This window comes from Ictidomys tridecemlineatus, chromosome 5 (assembly GCF_052094955.1).
Source record: "Ictidomys tridecemlineatus isolate mIctTri1 chromosome 5, mIctTri1.hap1, whole genome shotgun sequence".
Classification (NCBI taxonomy): domain Eukaryota; kingdom Metazoa; phylum Chordata; class Mammalia; order Rodentia; family Sciuridae; genus Ictidomys; species Ictidomys tridecemlineatus.
The window spans coordinates 93,219,967-93,240,915 of NC_135481.1; the positions used below are offsets into that span (position 1 = coordinate 93,219,967).

Sequence of the window (20,949 nt, forward strand, 5' to 3'; positions counted from 1 at the left end):
TGGGTGAAAGATGAAATTTAGTGAAATTCAATATTGAATAGTCAGAATCTCCCAGAGACTCAGGAATTCAGGTGCACTGAACTAAGAACAAGAAAGAAAACATTGGAGCCAAGCTAGTTATGGCAGTGGCAGTGATAGTGGCACTGGTTATCCAGGGAAGGGAGGGCTAACACAAAGAGAGAGACACAATGGACTAATTTGGCATAGAAAAAGTCTGTAGATCAGAAAAGCAGCCTGAACTTAGCTGGTCCAGAGAGTGCACAGCAAACTGGTGTTTAAGTGCTCTGCTTTTCTCAACTGGCAAGTGGAGAGCTGAGGCACAGAGCCATGTTGAGGAGGCCACGTTGTAGTTTGCTGCTGTGGGAACACAAGAGATTATAGCAAACATTGCCATACTGTCCTGGAAAGCTCCTACCTTGTGGTGGAGGATGTACCTAGCAGAACATGAGTGAAACAGGAAGTGTACTAAGGGGAATTGAAATCCGAAATAAGGAGGGGAGAGTAACTCCCTTTGCGTGGAGGCTCATATGATCAGCTGAAGGGGGTTGGAAAACTGAACAGATGGGTGTGAATGTACACTCAGGAACCAAGCCTAGGAGGCCATATTTGTGGGCAGCAGAGTGTGTGGGTCGGCTCCCTTGCCCTGCAAGTATAATTCTTGGGAGGCTGCTGAGATTCAGACTCCTGACAGAGATCAGCAACTGCTGGGTCCTGCGGTGATGTTGATCTAATATCTCCAGAGCAGATATCACCCAACAAAGCCCTTAAATCCAGATACACTAAGCCCCAGCTGCTGGAACTCCACACTGTAGCAGCCCTACCCTGGTGGTGTATAGATCTGGTCTGTCTGGACAAAACTCCAATCAACAATATTTCCTATTCCATTCTGCCTTACACCGGTGAGAAGGGACTCTGAGCTATTTCACCTGCTTCAGTTTTAGACCACACCAGATGGCAGCTCAGTGAGTAACACAAAAAGAGGAAGAGATTAACAACCTCCAGCCCTTGCACACCCTCTCTTTCTTTCAGTACATAGACCAAGAATAAATTGAAAGAATGACTGTTGGGCATTGATCCTTGTCAACGCTTTTCAAGAGGAGAAAAATACTTTTAGTGGAGACAGTATTTTTTTAGTAAGAAAATTCCTCCCCACCCCTTTTTTTCTTTGGCGTTATTGCTGTGCTAATTGGCTCATGGCTACATATACTGAGCCACATCCCCACCCCTTGTTTGTATTTTATTTAAGACAGGGTCTCACTGAGTTGCTTAGGGTCTCGATAAATTGCTGAGGCTGGCTTTGAACTCACCATCCTCCTGCCTCAGCCTCCCGAGTCATTGGGATTACAGGTCTATACCACCAGGCCCAGATAATTTTAAAAACAAGTTATTTTTCCTTGTTTTTTGAAAGTTTTTTGTTTTTTTTTCTTACTTTTGTTTTTTGTTTCCCTCATTTCTCTTTCTCTTCTTTCTTCTCCCACTAATAGCAAAATTCTCTTTTTCTCTCTTCCTGTCTCGCTTTACTTCATCTTTTCTATTCTTCTCCTTCTTATAACTATCATTTGCTACATTTCTTCTGCATTCTCTGTTCACACTTTGAACATTTGAAACTTTACCTTTCTATCACATTTTTTTTTTCTCTTGGGACTGTATTTTGACTATTTTTTATAACTATTTGGCTTATAAAACTCCTGCTGTTGCAGTAATCAGTACTGCAAACTGCCCAAACAGGTTCTTTACTTTCATGCCAGATCTGATTCACAGCTATTTATTGTTTTTACTTTTGGCAATTGCTGACCCCTCCATTAGTGTTGTAGATGTCATAGTAGGCACTTTGTACTTATTTTAATGCTGTATACTGTTTGCTTTGGTTGTTGCTATTGTTTCTTTCTCCGTTTGCTGTAAGGTACTGAAAAATCTACCGGGAAACTAGAAAGAATAGAAGAGAAAAAAGTCGAAACTACTGACAAAAACTTAAGTAGGAATGACTGGAAGGACCTCATCCATTCTCATGGACATCCATTTCTACAGCAAAAACAGCTAACACAAAGGCTATAGTGAAGAAGACTGCATACGCTCTGTGCTCTTAATGGGATTTGAGATTAGTAAGAGAGACCCACGCTACGGGCTTAACCACAGATTATTGTCAATCTCACAGGTGACAACATAACATTATATGACAGAATAAAACAAGAGGAGCTGCCTACTTTAGGGCATCAGAGAAGTCTCCACAGAACTCAAGTAAGTTGCTCTCACTACCAAGCTGAGACTGTTCTGCCTGGCTTGAAAGCCCAGTCCCATTCCTGAGGAACACAAGGCTACCTCATGGCAACCAAAGTCCTTCCTGAGGCTTCAGTGAGGGAAGCCTCACTGAGCAATGGACATTGAGTCGTTACTCAATCACTGACATCCTTTCAAACAGTTTTTCTTTTCTAAACCACAAATGCAGAAGTGCTTTCCCTGTGTCTGAGTTTCACAAAGCTGCTCAGTGACTGTTAATACCAACTCATCATCCCAGTGTCCAATCTTCAGAGTTCTAAGGCATTGAATATGTCTGGTGTGCCTCTGATAGAGTGTGATAGGGTGTGGGGGTGACTGAAGTGACTGGAGCAGCCTGCCCAGAGGGCAACTTTATGCTGAGGATCTAGTGGAATTTGGCCAAGATTGATTTGTAGCTGATCTCTGCTTCACTCACAGGGATGCTCAGCCTCAGGCCTCTCATGTCAGACTAGATCATTTGGACTTTCTTTCCTAGGCAATGGAAAGCAGTTTTAAAAAGTACAATTATTATGTATCAGTTAAAAAATAAAAAGAAAAATTGGAGTGAAAAACAAGAAAAAATTGGAGTGTATAATGAGTAACTCCTCAGGCCAAGGTTAGGGCTTAGTATGCTGACGGTTCAGAGCAGCTTGAGAGAAATTTACTATGGAAGAGGGTGTTTGTCAGTAGGCAGATTCAATGAAGATCCTAGTTTCCTAGCTTGAGGTAGTGAGGGGCCAAGTCTCTGCAGCTTCCTGATACAGTGTCTTTGCCCCACATCTCTCTTCCCGAAAATCTCAGGAAGAGGAAGGAGCACATATGTAAGAGATAGATACACAGAGATCTAGATTTGTTTTCAAAGAGGTTTATTGCACAGCTCACAGGGTGCTTCAGTTGAGCTAAGCTTGCACGGGGCTGGGGACTGGTTCCTTGAGGACAGGTGATGACATCCAGGGTGGACAGAGGGCTTGGGAGCTGGCGGATGAGCCACGTCACAAAGGGCTGATCCAAGAGCTAATATGTCCCATCCAAGTGAACTGGAACAAGTGGATACGTGGTATTGTCTTGCACAGATCTATTGGCACAAGCAACTACATAGAACTTGGTTGCTGGTACATTTTGATATCTGCAGGTCATATAATCCTTTGTTCTTCTGGTGATGCTACAGTCAACCAAAGGCACCTGAACTGAACTGTTATGACAATTTGTACTGGGGCTTGTAAGGCAGGTTATATTTGGGGTTTCACAAACTTGAGCAACAGCGGCAAAACTTGTATGTAGAAATGTATTTTTGGATTTGCATTGCCTTCTGTATCTGTTAACTACCCGCATTGCATCATCACATTGGGGGTGGGCCATAATTAAGTGCTGGATTTCAAACCACTGAGCCCAGGTTAAATGACCTGGTGGGGCCTGAAATGAGATAATTATTCCCACGAACCCCAGCAGCAGCAGGAGCCAAAGTTTTGGAGCCATGTTTCCTGTGAGCAAAGAAAAGAAATAACTAGTCCTGCATCCTAACTCACTGACCATATTCTTTTCCTGTCTTAGCTTATAGGATCTCTCTGAGGTCCTATAGGTCTTATAGGACCTCACTGTGGGGTCCTATTTCCATTTGCTCCCATCATTAATGTGTTTCAAGTTCCTGGGTATTAATTTTATTTCAGCTTCCCTTAGGTTCCACTGCTGGCCCTCTGGTCCCAGCTCTAGGGCTCAATGTCTTACCCACTCTCTGTACTGTGGCTCCTGTGTAACAAACCCAGCTGATTGTCTGTTCTTGGGTTCGGAAACTGTGGGTGCTCCTGTATGGGCCTGTAGATACATAGCAGCTCCTGTATGGGGCCGCCAGAGCCAGGAAGTTTCTAATGTCTTGGCCATGTAGACACCCACACATTGGTACGAGGCCCACTTGGGCATCCAGCCTCTTGACTGACCAATGGGTACTGAAGGACAGCACTACAGCTGCTTCTGCTATAAGAAATCTAATTCCACATTATCCATGAAGGACTTTTGCAGGCTGGTTCTGGTCTCACTGAATAAAAACTATACACTGCCTGCTAAATGTCCATGGGTTTGGTCGCTGTGTTTTAGTAGGGTACCGAAAGACCAAGTTCCATCAAGGCAGGGCTAGTACTCAACAAGTAGAGCTGGGAGGGCCCATTTCACAGGAGGAATTTGCATTCTTGTCTCATCTTAAAAACTCCCATAATGTTGGCTGGTGTAGGGAGTCTCCTCTACTGCAATGGGTCAGCTGGAGCTGGGCAGCAGCTGCCTGTGTTGAAAAGGGCACTAGGCTCAGGGGTCTTCCTGAGTCCACCTCTCCTTCCTGACTCACCTTCTCTGTTCAGTCAATGATGTCACTCTCCTGCCTACTGGAGACACTTGTGTTCATTACCATCAGACTTATTACAGTTTCCTGAAAAATGACTCAGATCACACCTTCCCAGTTACTGGGCACTTAACTTCCATTCAGCCCTCCCTCAGGTGCTGTCCCACCACAGCCCCTTCTATCCCAGGTCTGGGGCTTAATGCCTTACCTAATCTCTGTGTTGTGGCTCCTGTGAGAACAGACCCAGCTGGTTTTCCTGGGATTCAGGGATTGTGGGTGCTCCTATTTGGGTTTGTAGATATATAGTAGCCCCTATGGGTGGGGCTGCCAGAGTCAGGTGGGTTCTGACGTCTTGACTATGCAGAAACCCACAGAGGGGTTCATGGCCCCCTTGTGCAAGCAGCCTTCCTCTTTCATTACTTGGTGGACAATTGGTAGTCAAGGATACAGCTTTAGTTGCTACTATTGTAATAGATCTAAGGCATCATGTGCCACCAGAGCTTTCCCTGTTGATCTGGGATGTGCTGTTCAGGAATATTTCCTGGGTGAAGAATGACCAGAGATTTGATAACTCTGCATAAAGCTAGGCCAAGAACCAAATCACAGAAACATGCCAGGAAAAGCTGTTTGCACAAAAGAAGCCCAAGTTCCCCTTTCATTTTTAGTCTTCTTGGCAGTTTGTTAACACCCTTGTTCTCCATCTTCTCATCTCCCTCTGGAGTAAACTGTTTTTTTTTTCTTTTAAATTTAATTTTGTGGATAATGGAAATAATTTGTTATATATATTTGAAGTCCTCTCCTGCATTCTTCTTTTGTAGGATTCCCTCTTTGTGGTGTGAAGTCTTGCCCTGAATATTATTTTTACTTTTTGAAAAATCGAATTACCTTAAAATAGAAGAAAACCATTCTGTTCAATTTGCCCCAGAATGAACTTGGTGTGATAAAGGATTCCAATGCAGCACTTAGTATTCCTGCATTCTTTTCAGACTGTACTGTTTCCTACTGCCGACAGCCACCCGTGAACTGTGGGTGAACCAAAATAACGTGGAAGCCATTAGTGAAAGTCTGGAATCCTGGGGACTCCCAGCAGCAATGCTGCTGGTTTGAGATGCCTGATTCACATGACTTCCTTCCTAGATCCATCAGAAGTTCAGCACAGCTCAGAGATGGGGGGACCCATGGGAGCCACACTGCCTCTGGGAGATGGGTGTGGCTTTCCTAGATGCCAATCAACCTGTTTGCTGCAAGACCCCTGTCATGCGGGGAAGTGAGACCCCTCCCGCTGAAACCTTATCCCTGCCTTTGATGTACTACCCCTTAAATAAAGAATGGGAGCCGTTTTTTTAGTTCCATCTCCTATCAGGACCGGAAGACCTATCAGGCACTCCCTTTTTATCTAATTTCTGGCTCTGTCTCTTATTTCTTACTAATTATTTCAGACTTTTTATTTTCTCAGGCAGCTCACACCTTCTGAACAGAAAACTACCCTGGCAGGGCGCTGATAACAGTACAATAGTCTACAAAATGGTGAGCTCTCAATTGTCAGTTAACCATTTCATCTTTTGGTATTAAGAAGAAGATTATATATACATATATATAAAAGTATAGATGTCACGGTGCATAATTTTATAAGTGAAACACAGTTTTTCTTGGTCCTCTGAGAAGCACTGGAGAATAAACAAACACTGAATTTTATTACAATGTGATAGAGGTGACAACCCTGGTCAGAGCATGGTTTTTGGGCACTGGGGATGAGGTCATCCCTTCATGGACAAGGAAGGGTGCCAACAGAAAGTGCCACCCTTGAAGTGCTATAAAGGTTAGGTAGGGGTTTGCAGGGACAGTTGGGCTTTAGGGAGAAAGATGAGTGTTTTGGGGAAAGATGTGGGAAATTGCTCAGGGTGGAGACATGAACTGCAGGGGGCAGGGAGACCTGTGTGCTAAGAGAAGTTAAATCTCTGCTCCAGCTTCCAGGTTAGAAAACTGGACTTAGACCCTTAGATGGAATCAAACCCTGTTCTAGCCAGATTAGTCCACCTAATGCTTTAGTGCCTTTCTACCTTCCTGTCATCTGGAAATGCAATCATTTTATTATTGATGTCCTTATGTAAATTGGGACATAATGGTGACCTGATAGGAGCTGTTACAGCCAAATTAAAATACACACCAGGCCTGAGAAATCCTTGAGCAGACAAAATGTATTTTCAAGGAGGCCTTAAAAATAGTCTTATCCAATGCAAATTAAAACTACACTGAGATTCCTGCTCACTCTAGTCAGAATGGAAATTATCATGAATAAAAGCAAAAATAAATGTTAGTGAGGATGTGGGGGGAGGGAGGCACATTCATTCATTGCTGGTGGGACTGAAAATTGGTGAAACCATTCTGGAAAGCAGTATGGAGTTTCCTCAGAAAACCTGGAATGGAACCACCATTTGACCCTATTATCCCACTCTTTGGTATATCCCAAAGGACTTAAATTCAACAAACTACAGTGTACAGCCCCATCAATATTTAAACCACAATATCTAAACCATGGAACAAACTTAGGAGCCTTTCAACAGATGAATGGATAAAGAAATGTTGTATATATGCACATGGAATATTACTCAGCCATAAAGAACAATGAAATTATGACATTTGCCAGTAAATGGATGGAGCTAGAGAATATCATGTTAAGCAAAATAAGCCAGTTCCAAAAAACCAAAGGCTGAATGTTTTCTCTGATATGCAGATGCTAACTCACAATAAGGGTGGGGGCTAGGGAAGAACAGAAGTACTTTGGGTTAGACAAAAGGGAATTAAAGGAAAGGAGAGAGAATGAGAATAGGAGAGGTAGTAGAATGAATTGGATATTACTATCCTATGTGCATGTATGATCACTCTACCAATGTAATATAGCATCATATACAACCAGAAGAATGAGAAGTTATATTCCGTATATGTATAATATGTAAAAATACATTCTTCTATCATGTATACATAATAAGAACAAATAAAGAATATAAATAAATAGTGTTATCCTTGCTTAAACTGACAACATAAGTGAAACTTAACTTGGGTCAATTCTGCTAAATATTGACATTAGAAATAAAGCATTTGGCATAAGCAGTCATGTATTATGCGACAAGGGATTTTTCACCAAGGTAAATCTAAAATGGCATTTTTGTAACTGTTTCAGTAGCTTTTTATTGATATGACAAAAGACCTGACAAGGACAACATCGATGAGGAAAAGTTTATTTGGGTCTTCCGGTTTCAGAGTCCAAGATGGCATACCTCATAGCTCTAGGCCAGAAGTTGGTAAGAACGTCCTGGCAGGAGATTCAAGGTGGTGGATTAGAGGAAGGCTGCATTCCTAGGTGCTCCGTGGCTCAAGATTCAAGCAATGGGAGTACTGCTTCTCAGTGAGGTGGTTGAAGAGGAATTTCACTAAAAATTCAATGTTGAATAGTCAGAATGTCTTAGAGACTCAGAAATTTGGGTACGTTGAACAAAGAAGGAAGAGTACACATGATCCAAGCTGGTTGAGGCAGGGGAGGTGGTAGTGGTGCAAGTTCACCACAGAGGGGAGGGATAACACAGAGAGGAACCAGCAGACTTGGTCAGGAAAAACCTGAGACCAGAATATGGTGCAGAAAAATATCAGAAAATCAACCTGGACTTAGCTGATCCAGAGGCTGTACTGCGGAATGGAAAGGGCTTCTCAACTGACCAGCAGAGAGCAGAGGCAGGAGCCATCTGGAGGAGGCCATGTTTTGGCTGCTGCTGCAGAGCCAGGAGATCTTAGCAAACTTTGCTTACCCTGGCAAGCATCTACCATGTAGCCTAGGGAATACCTAGCCGAACGTAAAGAAAACATGCACAGAGAAGTACCCGGGAGATTCCAGTCAGAAATATGGAGGGAGTGTAACTCAGTTTCCCTTTGAGTCTGGTGGCTCATGTGTCCAGAGGAATCTGGGTGGGAATCTGAACATGGGTGTGAGTACGTGGGAAGGCTGTGTCCATGTGCAACGTTCAGAGTGTGTGGAGGATGGTCTTCTGCCCCATGAAGTAGAATTCTTGGGAAGCTCCTTGGAGCCAGACTCCTGATAGAGATCAGTAACTGCCAGGCCCTAGGGGTCTGTTGAGCTAATCTCACCAGAGCAGATACAACCCAATAAAGCCCCTCAGGCCTGATTAGATTTAAGCCTCAATTATTGAAATTCCCTTCATAAAACTCTGCAGCAGTCCCGCCCTGAGAGAGCATTGATCTGGTCTGTCCAGGCAAAACTCCACTGACATACTTCCTATTCCATCCCACCTTACACTGGTGAAAAGGGACTCAGAGATATTTCAACCAGCTTCAGTCTTAGGTCACTCCAACTGGAAGCTTAATGAGTAACACAAAAAGAAGGGATTAAGAGCTTTCAGCCCAGGACCTAAAAAGAAATGGAAAAAAAAAAAAAAAAAAAAAGGAAAGTTGGGCCTAGGCAGTGACCATCCATTCTCTTCAACTATGTTGACCACCTTGGTAGAGACAATGCCTTCATTAAGAATCTTTTTTTCCTTTTTTATTTTTCCTGGGTATTCTCGCTGTATGGATTGGTTCATGAACATATATGCATATAAATATCTCCACCCTCATTTTCAGTACTTTCTTTAATGTAGTTATTTTTCTTTGCCTTGTCTTTTCAGGGTTAGGGTCTTTGTTGTTTTATTTTGGTTTTGTTTTCATTTGTTTGGTTCTCTTGTTTGTATTTCCCTCTTTTATTCCCATGCTAACAGCCATTTCTCAATTTACATTGTTTTTCCTGTTTTCCCCTCCTTCCTTATAACCATCACCTGCTACATCTCTTCTGCATTCCCTCTGTTCACTTTTTGAAATTGTAAACTCTTCTCTAACTTCCTGACATTATCTTCTCCTAATGAACTGCATTTTTACCATCTTTTAGTACTAATTGGTTAATAACCTCTGCCAGAACCATTAATGCTGTTGCTATTATTATTAATTATTACTGTGGATGACAGTCAGTACCTGTGGTTTGTTTTAAGGCCAGATCTAGTTTATAGTTACTTACTGTTTTTGCTGTTGGCAATTTCTGTCCCAAATCATTCTTTTTTTCTTTTCTTTCTTTCTTTCTTTTTTTTTTTTTTTTGCATAAACATTGTAGATGCCATTGTAGGAATCAGGTATCTAATTTAATGCTATATATTGTTTGCATTGGTTGTTGCCATTGTTTGTTTCCCTCTATTCTGTGAGGGACTGGAAATCTACAGGAATACTGCACATTCCACAGGGTAGAAATTATGTTGCTGAACTAAACTCAGAAAACTGACCTAAAGACAGCAGACACACAAATCAATGGCACTCAAATTTCAGATATAGTTTAGTACAAATAATAGAAGAGACAAAAATCCCAAACTACTGGGCTGGGGTTGAGGGCTCAGTGGCAGAGTGCCTGCCTCGCACGTGTGAGGAACTGGGTTCAATCCTCAGAATCACATAAAATGAATAAACAAAATAAAGGTATTGGGTCCATCTACAACTAAAAAAAAAAAAAAAAATTAAAAAACCCAGAACCTTAAAAAAAAAATCCCAAACTATTAACCAGGCCCTAGGTAGAAAAGTTAGGGGTAGACACTCAGGTTCCATTCATAGGCATTCCACTGCTAAGGCAAAGATTGAGAATTAACACATAGAGTGTGGATACTGCACATATGAGGGTTCTCAATCTAGCTTACTCTAGGAAAATTTGGCAAGAGAAGGCTGTGCTCCCCCCTCCAAATGCCCACACATTGGAGTGCAAAAGAAATCTACCTTAATAGATGCATAAAGGCCAACACAGGAATACAAAAAATATAAAAGACAAGGTAATACAACACCTCCTAGAGTTCACAATTTACCAAAAACTGACATAAAAAATACTGAAGAGGGTGAAGTATCAGTTACAGAACTAAAAAAAAAAAAAAAAGGATTATAAAAGCGATCAATGGATTCCAAGAGAACACGAAAAAAAAAAAAAACCTGAATGAATTAAGGAAGTCACTACAGAAAATGAATGAGAAATTCAATAAGAAGATAAATATATTGAAAAATATTCCTAAATTGCTGAGGGCCCGGTGAAGTTGATAAGGCTGGCTTTGAACTTGCTATACTCCTCAGCCTCCCAGCTTGCTGAGGTTACAGGTGTACACCACCATGCCTGGCTGGCATGGTTCTTAGTAACTTTTCCCAGTTCCCAAGTCCCTTCCTCAGTTGCCTTGTCCTACGTCTCCACTGTTTTTTTTTTTTTTTTTTGTTCTGCCGGACGTGGTATCAGGAGGTCCTGATACCACGTCCTGCTGCTTGTGTCTATTCTCAAGATCAGAGCTGAGAGGCTTGGCAGGTGTGTGTATGCGTGTGTGTGTGTTTGTGCGCGTGTGTGCGCACACTTGCTTCTGTGACTTCATAGAAGCTAAACCAGAAACACCCTATTTTCCCCTGTGCTTCAGGCTTAGAACTCCTATTTATCTCTTTTTTATTCAAGGAATCTGAGTACTTCCTAGACTTTACAACTCAAGAGAGCTAAGAGAACATTCAACGGGTATAAGAATAAAACTAGAAGAATAGAGTAAAAAGAGATTTATGGTCTTAGCCTGAAAATTCTGGATGTCATAAAGAGAATTTTCAGGGTAAGTCTCTGAAGGTACAGCTGTGAACTGTATAGCAATGGTTTGGTCAAAAATGGGCCATATGAACTGAGTGAGTGGTGCACACCTGTAACAATAAAGAATGTGAAGAGACCATCTACAGAATGGGAGAAAATCTTTGTTAGCTTCTCTTTTGACAGAGGATTATTATCCATATATAAAAAACAAAGAAAACTTAACACCAAACAACCAATTATGGGCAAATGAACTAAAAAGACACTTTTCAAAGAAGAAATACAAACAGTCAACAAACATGAAAAAATATTCAACATCTTTAGCAATCAGGGAAATTCAAATCAAACCTCCATTGAGGTTTCATGTCACTCCAGTTAGAATGGCAGCCATCAAGACAAAAAAAAATGCTGGAGAAAAAGGAACACTTTTACATCATTGATGAGTTATACATTAGCACAACCACTAAAGAAATCAGTATGGGGATTACTGAAAAGATATGACCATATGACTCTATGAATCAGCTATGTCTAAATATTCTTTAGTATTTATCTTCAAGAATTGGGAGCCAGGTGTGGTGGTGCATGTCTGTAATCCCAGCAGCTTGTGAGACTGAGGCAGGAGGATCCGAGTTCAAAGCCAGCCTCAGTAATATAGCGAGTGGCTAAGCAACTCATTGAGACCCTATCTCTAAATAAAATATAAAAAGGGCTGAGGATGTGGCTTAGTGCTTGAGTGCTCCTGAGTTCAATTCCTGGAACAACAACAACAACAACAAAAAAAATGGAGTCAGCATACGATAGCAATACGTATATACTCAAGTTTATAGCAGCACAGTTAAATAGCCAAACTATGCAATCAGCCTAGGTGTCTATCAATAGATGAATGAATAAAGAAAATGTGGTGTATATACACAATGAAGTTGTATTCAGGCATAAAGAAAAATAAAATTATATTATTTGTAGGAAAATAGATGAAACTTGAGAATATTATGTGAAATAAGCCAAAGTCAGAAAGTCACAGATCGTATGTTTTCTCTCAGATGTGGAAGCTAGAGAGGAAAAAAAAAAAAAAGAAAAAAAGTTGGGGTTGGGGGCTCAAATGAAAATTGAAGGGTGATCCACAGAGACAAGAAAAGGGACGAGTGGGAGGGAGGAGAGAAGGAAAAGGGGAAATACTTGGGAATGGTATTGGCCAAATTACATTGTAATTTTGTGTGCATGTACAGATACATAACAACAAATCCCACCCTTATGTATGACTATAACGCCCCTATAAAAATATGATAAAAAATTCAATCCCATTCAGTTATAGGTGCAGGGAAAAAAACCCACTTTCATTCCCTGTATTGTCCTTATCCTGTGTGTATTTGGATTCTTATTCTGTGATTAATTTACAAATGTATGTGTTCTCTGAAGGTCTATGAGCTGCATGAGAACAGATGTTGCACTGTATTGGATTAGTGCTGCTCGTAGAGTTTGCATATATTAAGTGCTTAAAAATACGTTTCTAACTGAACGGGCAAATGACATACTTGCCATGTGATTATCTGGTGCCTATTATATGTGTAAGTTGTATGTAATTGAATGTTTTCACAGAATGTTAGAGAAAGCCAAAGTTATCTTTTTTTTTTTTTTTTGTAACAGGAATCGAACTTAGGGGTGAGTTCAAACACTGAGCCACATCCTCTGCCCTGTTTTGTATTTTATTTAGAAATAGGGTCTCACTGAGTTGCTTAGTGCCTCCCTTTTGCTAAGGCTGGCTTTGAACTCGCTATCCTCTTGCTTCAGCCTTCTGAGCCACTGGGATTAAAGGCGTGTGCCACCACACCTGGCAAAGTTATCTTCTTTTTAAAAGATAAAAACCATGTCTGAAAGATTGAGTTATTTGTCCTAGCTCACATGATTTAAATGGCAACTTGGCATTCCAACGTTGTTTCTTCCTGACCCTTTATAGTGATACCCAGGGACTTAGCAAATATACTGAAAAGTAGGTTTTAAACTCCATTTATTCTCTAGTTTACCTTTGTTGATTTTAAATTTTAAGTTAAAGGTTGGCATAATTTATGCACAAACTGCAATTTATAACAAGTTGAGTCTTGAATTAGCACATTTTTGAAGGCATCATGGTGCTGGTGACGGGAAAAACCGGAGGCATGTCAACTTCTCAGGAAGGAGCCACATTTTCATATCAAACTGTGAGCTAAGCCTTTATCCTCAATATGCAATTTAACTACCCACCATCCATTAATTGACCCATAATTCATTTGTACCTTCAATGGCAAATAGTTTTCAATATATTCAAATAGTTTTCAATATATCCTTTGGCAAGCCTTGGTTGAGTGAGGGAGACTGAATACACTCTGTGCTCTTAACAAGATTTGCAGACTACTGGGAGAGACTCCTATTACTCATATGACTGCAGATAATTGTCAGTCTCACAGGTGACAACATAATAGGGCTACATGTAACATGACAGAATAGAACAAGAGGAGCTGCCCTAGTTTAAGGCATCAGAGAAGTCTCCACAGAACTCAGGCAAATGGCCCCCACTAGCACGATTAGACTGGACAGCAGGTCTGCCTGGCTTGAAAGCCCAGTCCCATCCCTGAGGAACACAAGGCTACCTCATGGCAACCAAAGTCCTTCCTGAGGCTTCAGTTTTCCCCAGGAACTCCTGAGCAATGGACATTGAGTCATTACTCAGTCACTGACATCCTTTCAAACAGTTTTTCTTTTCTAAACCACAAATGCAGAAGTGCTTTCCCTGTGTCTGAGTTTCATAAAGCTGCTCAGTGACTGTTAATACCAACTCATCATCCCAGTGTCCAATCTTCAGAGTTCTAAGGCATTGAATATGTCTGGTGTGCCTCTGATAGGGTGTGGGGGTGACTGAAGTGACTGGAGCAGCCTGCCCAGAGGGCAACTTCATGCTGAGGATCTAGTGGAATTTGGCTAAGATTGATTTGTAGCTGATCTCTGCTTCACTCAGAGGAATGCTCAGCCTCAGGCCTCTCATGTCAGACTAGATCATTTGGACTTTCTTTCCTAGGCAATGGAAAGCAGTTAAAACAATTGTTGAGAGAAGTTACTGAGAGAATGATTGGGAAATTCTCTTAGCAGTGTGTGCAGAACCCCACTCAGTAGGAAGAAGGTTGTTGGGAATTGGGTATGGCATGTTCTAGACCCCTTGGAGGGGATGTTCCACATTCCCCAGGGTCCACAATTCATATGGGAACAGGATCCAGGTAGAGGTTAGAAGGAATGAGTAGTCAGGCAGGCAACAATAGGCAGTACTTGGAATGATGAAGCCCTGGAGTGTTCTTATCCTGTTGAGAAGAGCCACTGAACCTGACTCCCTGGGTGTTGCCTTAAAGAAATGCAGATCATGCTTACCAGATACTCCCATATTTCACAGGGAAGATAGGAATCTTGACTTTTAGGTTGAAAAATCCCAACTTTTATAACTTGGCAACTAATTCAAAACATCACAATGGCACAGTGCAGAACAATCCAAATAGGCTGAGTGCCAGCATGCTAGCATTAGCACTCTGGTCCTAGTTGGCCAAATGAACCTTTGGTTTATGTCCTTGTTGCAATGACCACTCCCACCCCCACCCCACCACACACAGTGACTGTTAAGATTCGGGGGAGAATCTATAGCTAGACACTCAAATAGGTAGTCACCTCTACCGTGAAATAAAATGTGACCAGTATTCACACAAAAATCAGTCAAGGGAAGTTTGTAAAATACTCTAAAACATTGCTACATGCAAAATATTTCTGGAGAAGTTGCCCCAAAACACAGGCATCTGAAGGAAAATAGACAAATGCTAAAAAGACTTCTACATAGGAAAGGAAATAATCAAAGGAAATAATTAAGATGAAGAGACAATCTATGGGATGAAAGAAAATATTTGCAAATCAGGTATCTGACAAAGGATTAGTGTGCAGAATATACAAGGAACTCAAACAACTGAACATCAGAAAAACCGACAATCTGATGAATAAATAAGACAACGGCCTGGTGTGGTGGTGCACTCTTGTAATCCCAATGACTTAGAAGGCAGAGTCAGGAGGATAGATAGTTTGAAGCCAGCTTCAGCAACTTAGCTAGACCCTGTCTCAAAGAAATAAGAGGACGACGGGTGTCGTAGCTCAGTGGTAAAGAATCCTGGGTTCAATCCCCAGTACAATACATAAAACACACAGACTTACACACACACACACACACACACACAAAAAAAAAAAAGCCCACACACAAATAGGCTAATAGTCTAAATGACATTTGCAAAAGATATATGGAAATTGCAGAATAGTTTATGAAAAAAATCTCAACTTCACTATTCTTCTGGAAAATGCAAAGCAAAATCATAATTACATACCATTGCACACCAGTTCAAATGGCTATCATCAAAAGACAAAAATTATCAGATGCTTGTGAGAATCTGGTGAAAAGGGAACTCTTGCCCACTATTGGTGGAAATCTAAGTTAGTGCAGCCACTATGGAGAATAATATGGTGGTTTCTCAAAAAATGAAAAATAAGACTTCCCTCTGATCAAGCAATCACACCTCTGGGTATAAATTCAAGGCAAAGGGAATCAGCATGTCACAATGACATCTGTAGTCCCACCTTCATTGCAAGATTATTCACAAGGACCATAAAATGGAAACTCCCCAAGTGTCCATCACCTAATGATTGTATAAAGGTGTGGTGCATATGCACAATGGAATACTAGTTAGCCACAAAATGCAATGAAATTCTGTCATTTGCAACAACATGGATGGAACTGGATGTTGTTATGTTATGTGGAGTATACCAGGCATAGAAAGACAAATACCTCATGATTTCACTCCTGAGTGTTATCTAAAAAAGTTGATTTCACAGAAGGAGAGAGTAGGACAGAGTCCCCAGAGGCTGGGGAGAGTGGGGATAGAGAGAGGTTGGATCACAGTTACCTAAATGTAGACAGGAGGAACATGTTTGGTAGCACAGCAGGATGATCATAGTTAACCAAACTTACCTATGTTTCAAAGTAGCTGGCAGAGAAGATTTTGAATGCTCCCCCCAGAAGGTAATGATAAAGTGCTTGAGGTTCTGGGAATGTCAATTACCCCGACTGATCATTACACTTTTTATACATGTCTGGAAAAATCTCACTGGACCCTTTAATACATGCAATAATTATATCAATTAAAAACATAATAAAAAAGCTCCAACAAACCCATTGAACTGCACAAGGTTAGGGCCAAGTTTAGGGCCCAGTCTGCAGAGAGTTCAGAGCAGGCTGAGAAAACTTTGCTCTTGAGGAGGGCCTTTGTCAGTTGGCAGATTCAGTAGACACCCCAGTTTCCCAGCCTGAGGCAGTGAGGGGGCCAAGTCTCTGCAGCTTCTTGATAAGGAGTCTCTGCCTAACATCTCTCTATAAAATCTCAGGAAGAGAAAGGAACATGTCTGTAGGACAGATTGTGAGTAAATGACAGCAGAGGAGCAGAAACAGATACACAGAGATCTAGATTGTCTGCAAAGAGGTTTATTGCACAGCTCACAGGGTGCTTTAGCTCAGCAAAGCTTGAAAGGGGCTGGGGACTGGTTGCATGAGGAGAGGAGCTGGTATCCAGGGTTGACAGAGGGTTTAGGAGCTGGTAGATGAGCCATGCCACAAAGTGATGATCCAGGAGCTAATATATTCCATCCAAGTGAACCGGAACAAGTAGATATGGGGTACTGTCCTGTGGAGATTTCATTTCACAAGCAACTACATAGAACTTGGTTGCTGCTACATTTTGATATGTGCAGTTGTTATAATTCTTTGTTCTTCTGATGATATCACAGTTAACTAAAGGCACCTGAACTGAACTGTTATGACAATTTGTTCTGGTGACATTACGACAGGTTATATTTGGGGTTCCACAAACTTGAGCAACAGCGGCAAAACTTGTATGTAGAAATGTATTTTTGCCTTTGCATCGACCTGTGTATCCGTTAACTACCCGCATTGCATCATCACATCGTGGGTGGGCCATATTTAAGTGCTGGATTCCAAACCACTGAGCCCAGGTTAAATGACCTGGTTTGGCCTGAGATGAGATAATTATTCCCATGAACCCCAGGAGCAGCAGGAGCCAAAGTCGGGAGCCCAGCAGCTTTGGAACCATGATCCTGTGAGCAAAGAAGAGAGATAACTAGCACTGCATCCTGGCTCAGTTACCATATGCTTTTCCTCTTTCAACCAGCAGTCCCCTCTGCTATCACTGTGGGGTCATATTTCCATTTGCTTTCTATCCCTAAAGTGTACCCAAGTCTCTTGGGTACTAACTTTCATTCAGCCCTCCCTCAGGTACTGTCCCACCACAGCCCCTTCTATCCCAGGTCTAGGGCTTAATGCCTTACCTAATCTCTGTGCTGTGGCTCCTGTGAGAACAGACCCAGCTGATTATCCCAGGATTCAGAGGTTGTGGGTGCCCCTATTGGGTTTGTAGATATATATATATAGCAGCCCCTGTGGGTGGGGCTGCTAGAGCCAGGTGGGTCCTGATATCTCGACCATGCAGAAACCCACCGATTGGTACATGGCTCCCTTGTGCAAACAGCCTTCCTGTTTCATTACTTGGTAATGAAAGTAATGGGTACTCAACTGCTATTGTGGCTCTAATTGCTACTATTCCAACAGATCTAAGGTATCCGGTGCCAACCAGAGCTTTCCCTGTTGACATGGGATCTCCTGTTGAAGAATATATCATGGCTGCAGAATGACCGGAGATTTGACAACTCTGCTTAAAGGCAGGCCAAGAATGGAAACACAGAAGCCAGGAAAGGCTGTTTGCACAGTAAGGGCCCACGTTCCCCTTTCGCCTTTACCATTCTTGGCAGTTTGTCGCACACATGTTCTCCATCCCTTCATCTTCCTCTGCAGTAAACTGGTTTTTAAAAAAATTTCCTTCTGTTCAAAATTCTGTCAGGTAATTGAAATAATTTGTTACATATTTAGTATAATTTATAATACTATATATTATAATTATAGCATATAAATTTGTTATACATAAACTTATTAAAATCATTTGTTACATATATTCAAATTCCTCCCCTGTATTCCTCTCTTGTGGAATTCATCTGTTCTGGTGTTAACTCTTGCCCTGAATATTATTTTCACTTTTTGAAAAGTTGCATCACCTTAAAAGTAGAAGAAAGTCATTCTGTTCAATTTGCCCCAAAGTGAACACTGGGGGTGATAAAGGATTCCAATGTAGCACTTAGAATTCCTGCATTCTTTTCAGTCTGTGCTGTTTTTCACAAAATGTTGAGCCTTCGATTTGTCAGTTACCTATTTCATTTTGTGATATTAGAAAGAAAATTCTCCATTTGTAAGAAAACAAAACAAAAAAAGCAAACCACAAACAAAACAAGCAAACCACAGACAGGGTCCTGTGTTCCTGAAAGGATAGATGTCAGGGTACATAATTTTATATGTGAAACACAGTTTTTCTCGGTTCTCTGAGAAGCACTGGCGAATAAATTTATTACAATGTGGTAGAGGTGACAACCCTGGTCTGAGCATGGTTTTTGGGCACTGGGGATGAGGTCACCCCCTCATGGACAAGGAAGGGTGCCAGCAGAAAGTGCCACCCTTAAAGTGCTGTAAAGGGTGGGTCGGGGTTTGCAGGGACAGTTGGGACTTTAGGGAGAAAGATGAGTGTTCTGGGGAGAGGGGGTGGTGTGGGAAATTGCTCAGGGTGGAGACATGAACTGCAGGGGCCAGGGAGACCTGTGTGCTAAGAGAAGTTAAAGCTCTGCTCCAGCTTCCAGGTTAGAAAACTGGACTTAGACCCTTAGATGGAATCAAACCCTGTTCTAGCCAGATTAGTCCACCTAATGCTTTAGTGCCTTTCTACCTTCCTGTCATCTGGAAATGCAATCATTTTATTATTGATGTCCTTATGTAAATTGGGACATAATGGTGACCTGATAGGAGCTGTTACAGCCAAATTAAAATACACACCAGGCCTGAGAAATCCTTGAGCAGACAAAATGTATTTTCAAAGAGGCCTTAAAAATAGTTCTTACCTGGGGTTGTGGCTCAGCTGGGTTGTGGCTTAGTAGTAGAGCAGTCACCTGGTACATTCAAGGCGCTGGGTTTGATCCTCAGCACCACATATAAGTAAATAAAAATTTAAAAAGTTATTAAAAATAACCTTATCCTTGCTAAAACTGACAACATAAATGAAACTCAACTTGGATCAATTCTGGTAAATATTGACTTTAGAAGTTAAGCAAAATCTGCCAATCCTAAGCAGTCAGCTCTCATATGTGACAACGGATTTTTTAAATAAAAAATGTGTTTTTGTAACCAATCAAATAATTTATTTCACTTGCACATTTTCCCACGTAATGTTTGCTTCTGAGGCTTTGTCATCAGAGCACTAACCTTTTTTGTTTGGTGTTTCCCAGTGTATAAATTACTTATTACTCAAATAGGCTGTTTAAAATTCTCTGGTGCCTCAGTTTACTTTTTAGCAATTTGGTGTCAAAAAAGTGGAATATGGGTAGGTATGGTGGGTGTGGGTCAGGAATCCCAGCTATTTAGGAAATTGAGGCAGAAGATAGAAAATTCAAGCCCAGCCTGGGTGGCTTTGTGAAATTCTGTCCCAAAATAAAAAAAAATCAAAGAGACTGAGGATATAGCTCTGTGTAGAGTGCCCCTGAATTCAATCCCCAGTGCTACCAAAAAAGAAAAAAAGAGTAGATTCTAAAGGGGAACTCATGAGACCCCTGAAGCAACAAGTAACCAAGTATAGTCTGGGCCGTATGCTCACTGTTTTCTTGCTTTGTTTGATAGTCTCTCTGCAAGGTCCAGCTCTACAGCTTGAGTCCTGAACTGAGTTTATTTGATTAATTTTAGGATCGTTGAACTCTCTCTCCCTGTATTTCCCTGTTTCTCTGTTTCTCTTTTTCTGCTGAGCTGATTCTCTCCCTGGTGTGTCCCTGACCAGCTGCTTCCCGTTCCATTTAGATTTCCTTCCCTGGGTTGGGCCCTTCCTGTTCATGTTCTGTGCTGTCATTTCCACAACACATTCAGAACCTCTACATTGTGCTGCTCTGCGTAATTTTCCTCCCAACACTTAACACAACATTGTGTGTTTATTCTTGCTACAGTACCATGCAGTCTGTTTATTTTGCTCTGTCGCCCCCTAGAACTGGGCCAGGAGCATAGCATCTGATCAACAGATGTTTGCGGGATGATGGAATATACTGATGAATGAATAAAAGATGAGGATGCTTCTTTTTTGGGCCTGTAGATATACAACAGCTCCCGTGGGTGGGCCTGCTAGAGTCAGGAGGGTTCTGATGTCTTGGTTGTGCAGAAACACACACATTGGTACATGATTCACCTGTGCAACAGCCTTTTTGTTTGATCATTTGGTTTACTAATGGATAATCCAGGACAGCATTGCTGCTGCTTCTGTTATGAGGAAACTAATTTGAAGTTGTTCTGAGAAGAACAGAGTTTGAAGGCAGAATATAGTCTCTGCATTTGAAAACTACACTGCTTGTTGAATAACCACAGATTTTTGTCACTGTGTTTTAGTAGGGTACCAAAAGACCAAGTTCCATCAAGGCAGGGCTAGTACTCAACAAGTAGAGCTGGGAGGGCCCATTTCACAGGAGGAATTTGCATTCCTGTCTCATCTTAAAAACTCCCATAATGTTGGCTGGTGTAGGGAGTCTCCTCTACTGCAAT

At 41.5% G+C, this 20,949-nt stretch overlaps 2 protein-coding genes across 4 annotated transcripts; both read right to left on the bottom strand.

Annotated features, from left to right (window-relative positions):
- Positions 1-3,105: 3,105 nt before the first annotated feature.
- LOC101958740 (non-secretory ribonuclease) lies at positions 3,106-4,895 on the bottom strand. The gene is made up of 2 exons (XM_040275879.2): positions 4,794-4,895; positions 3,106-3,737 (listed from the first exon to the last, which is right to left on the bottom strand). The coding sequence occupies exon 2, from the start codon at positions 3,730-3,732 to the stop codon at positions 3,271-3,273; it is 462 nt and encodes a 153-aa protein (XP_040131813.1). The 5' UTR covers positions 3,733-3,737; positions 4,794-4,895; the 3' UTR covers positions 3,106-3,270.
- Positions 4,896-16,727: 11,832 nt separating this feature from the next.
- LOC110597159 (non-secretory ribonuclease) lies at positions 16,728-19,451 on the bottom strand. 3 transcript variants are annotated; one of them, XM_040275594.2, is made up of 3 exons: positions 19,275-19,451; positions 18,072-18,165; positions 16,728-17,372 (listed from the first exon to the last, which is right to left on the bottom strand). In XM_040275594.2, exons 2-3 carry the CDS (start codon positions 18,104-18,106, stop codon positions 16,892-16,894), a joined length of 516 nt encoding a protein of 171 aa, XP_040131528.1. In that variant the 5' UTR covers positions 18,107-18,165; positions 19,275-19,451; the 3' UTR covers positions 16,728-16,891. The 3 variants fall into 3 exon arrangements, with proteins under 3 accessions (XP_040131528.1, XP_077905128.1, XP_021576562.1); XM_078049002.1 differs by lacking the exon at positions 18,072-18,165; XM_021720887.3 differs by lacking the exons at positions 18,072-18,165; positions 19,275-19,451 and adding an exon at positions 17,604-18,065.
- Positions 19,452-20,949: the final 1,498 nt, after the last annotated feature.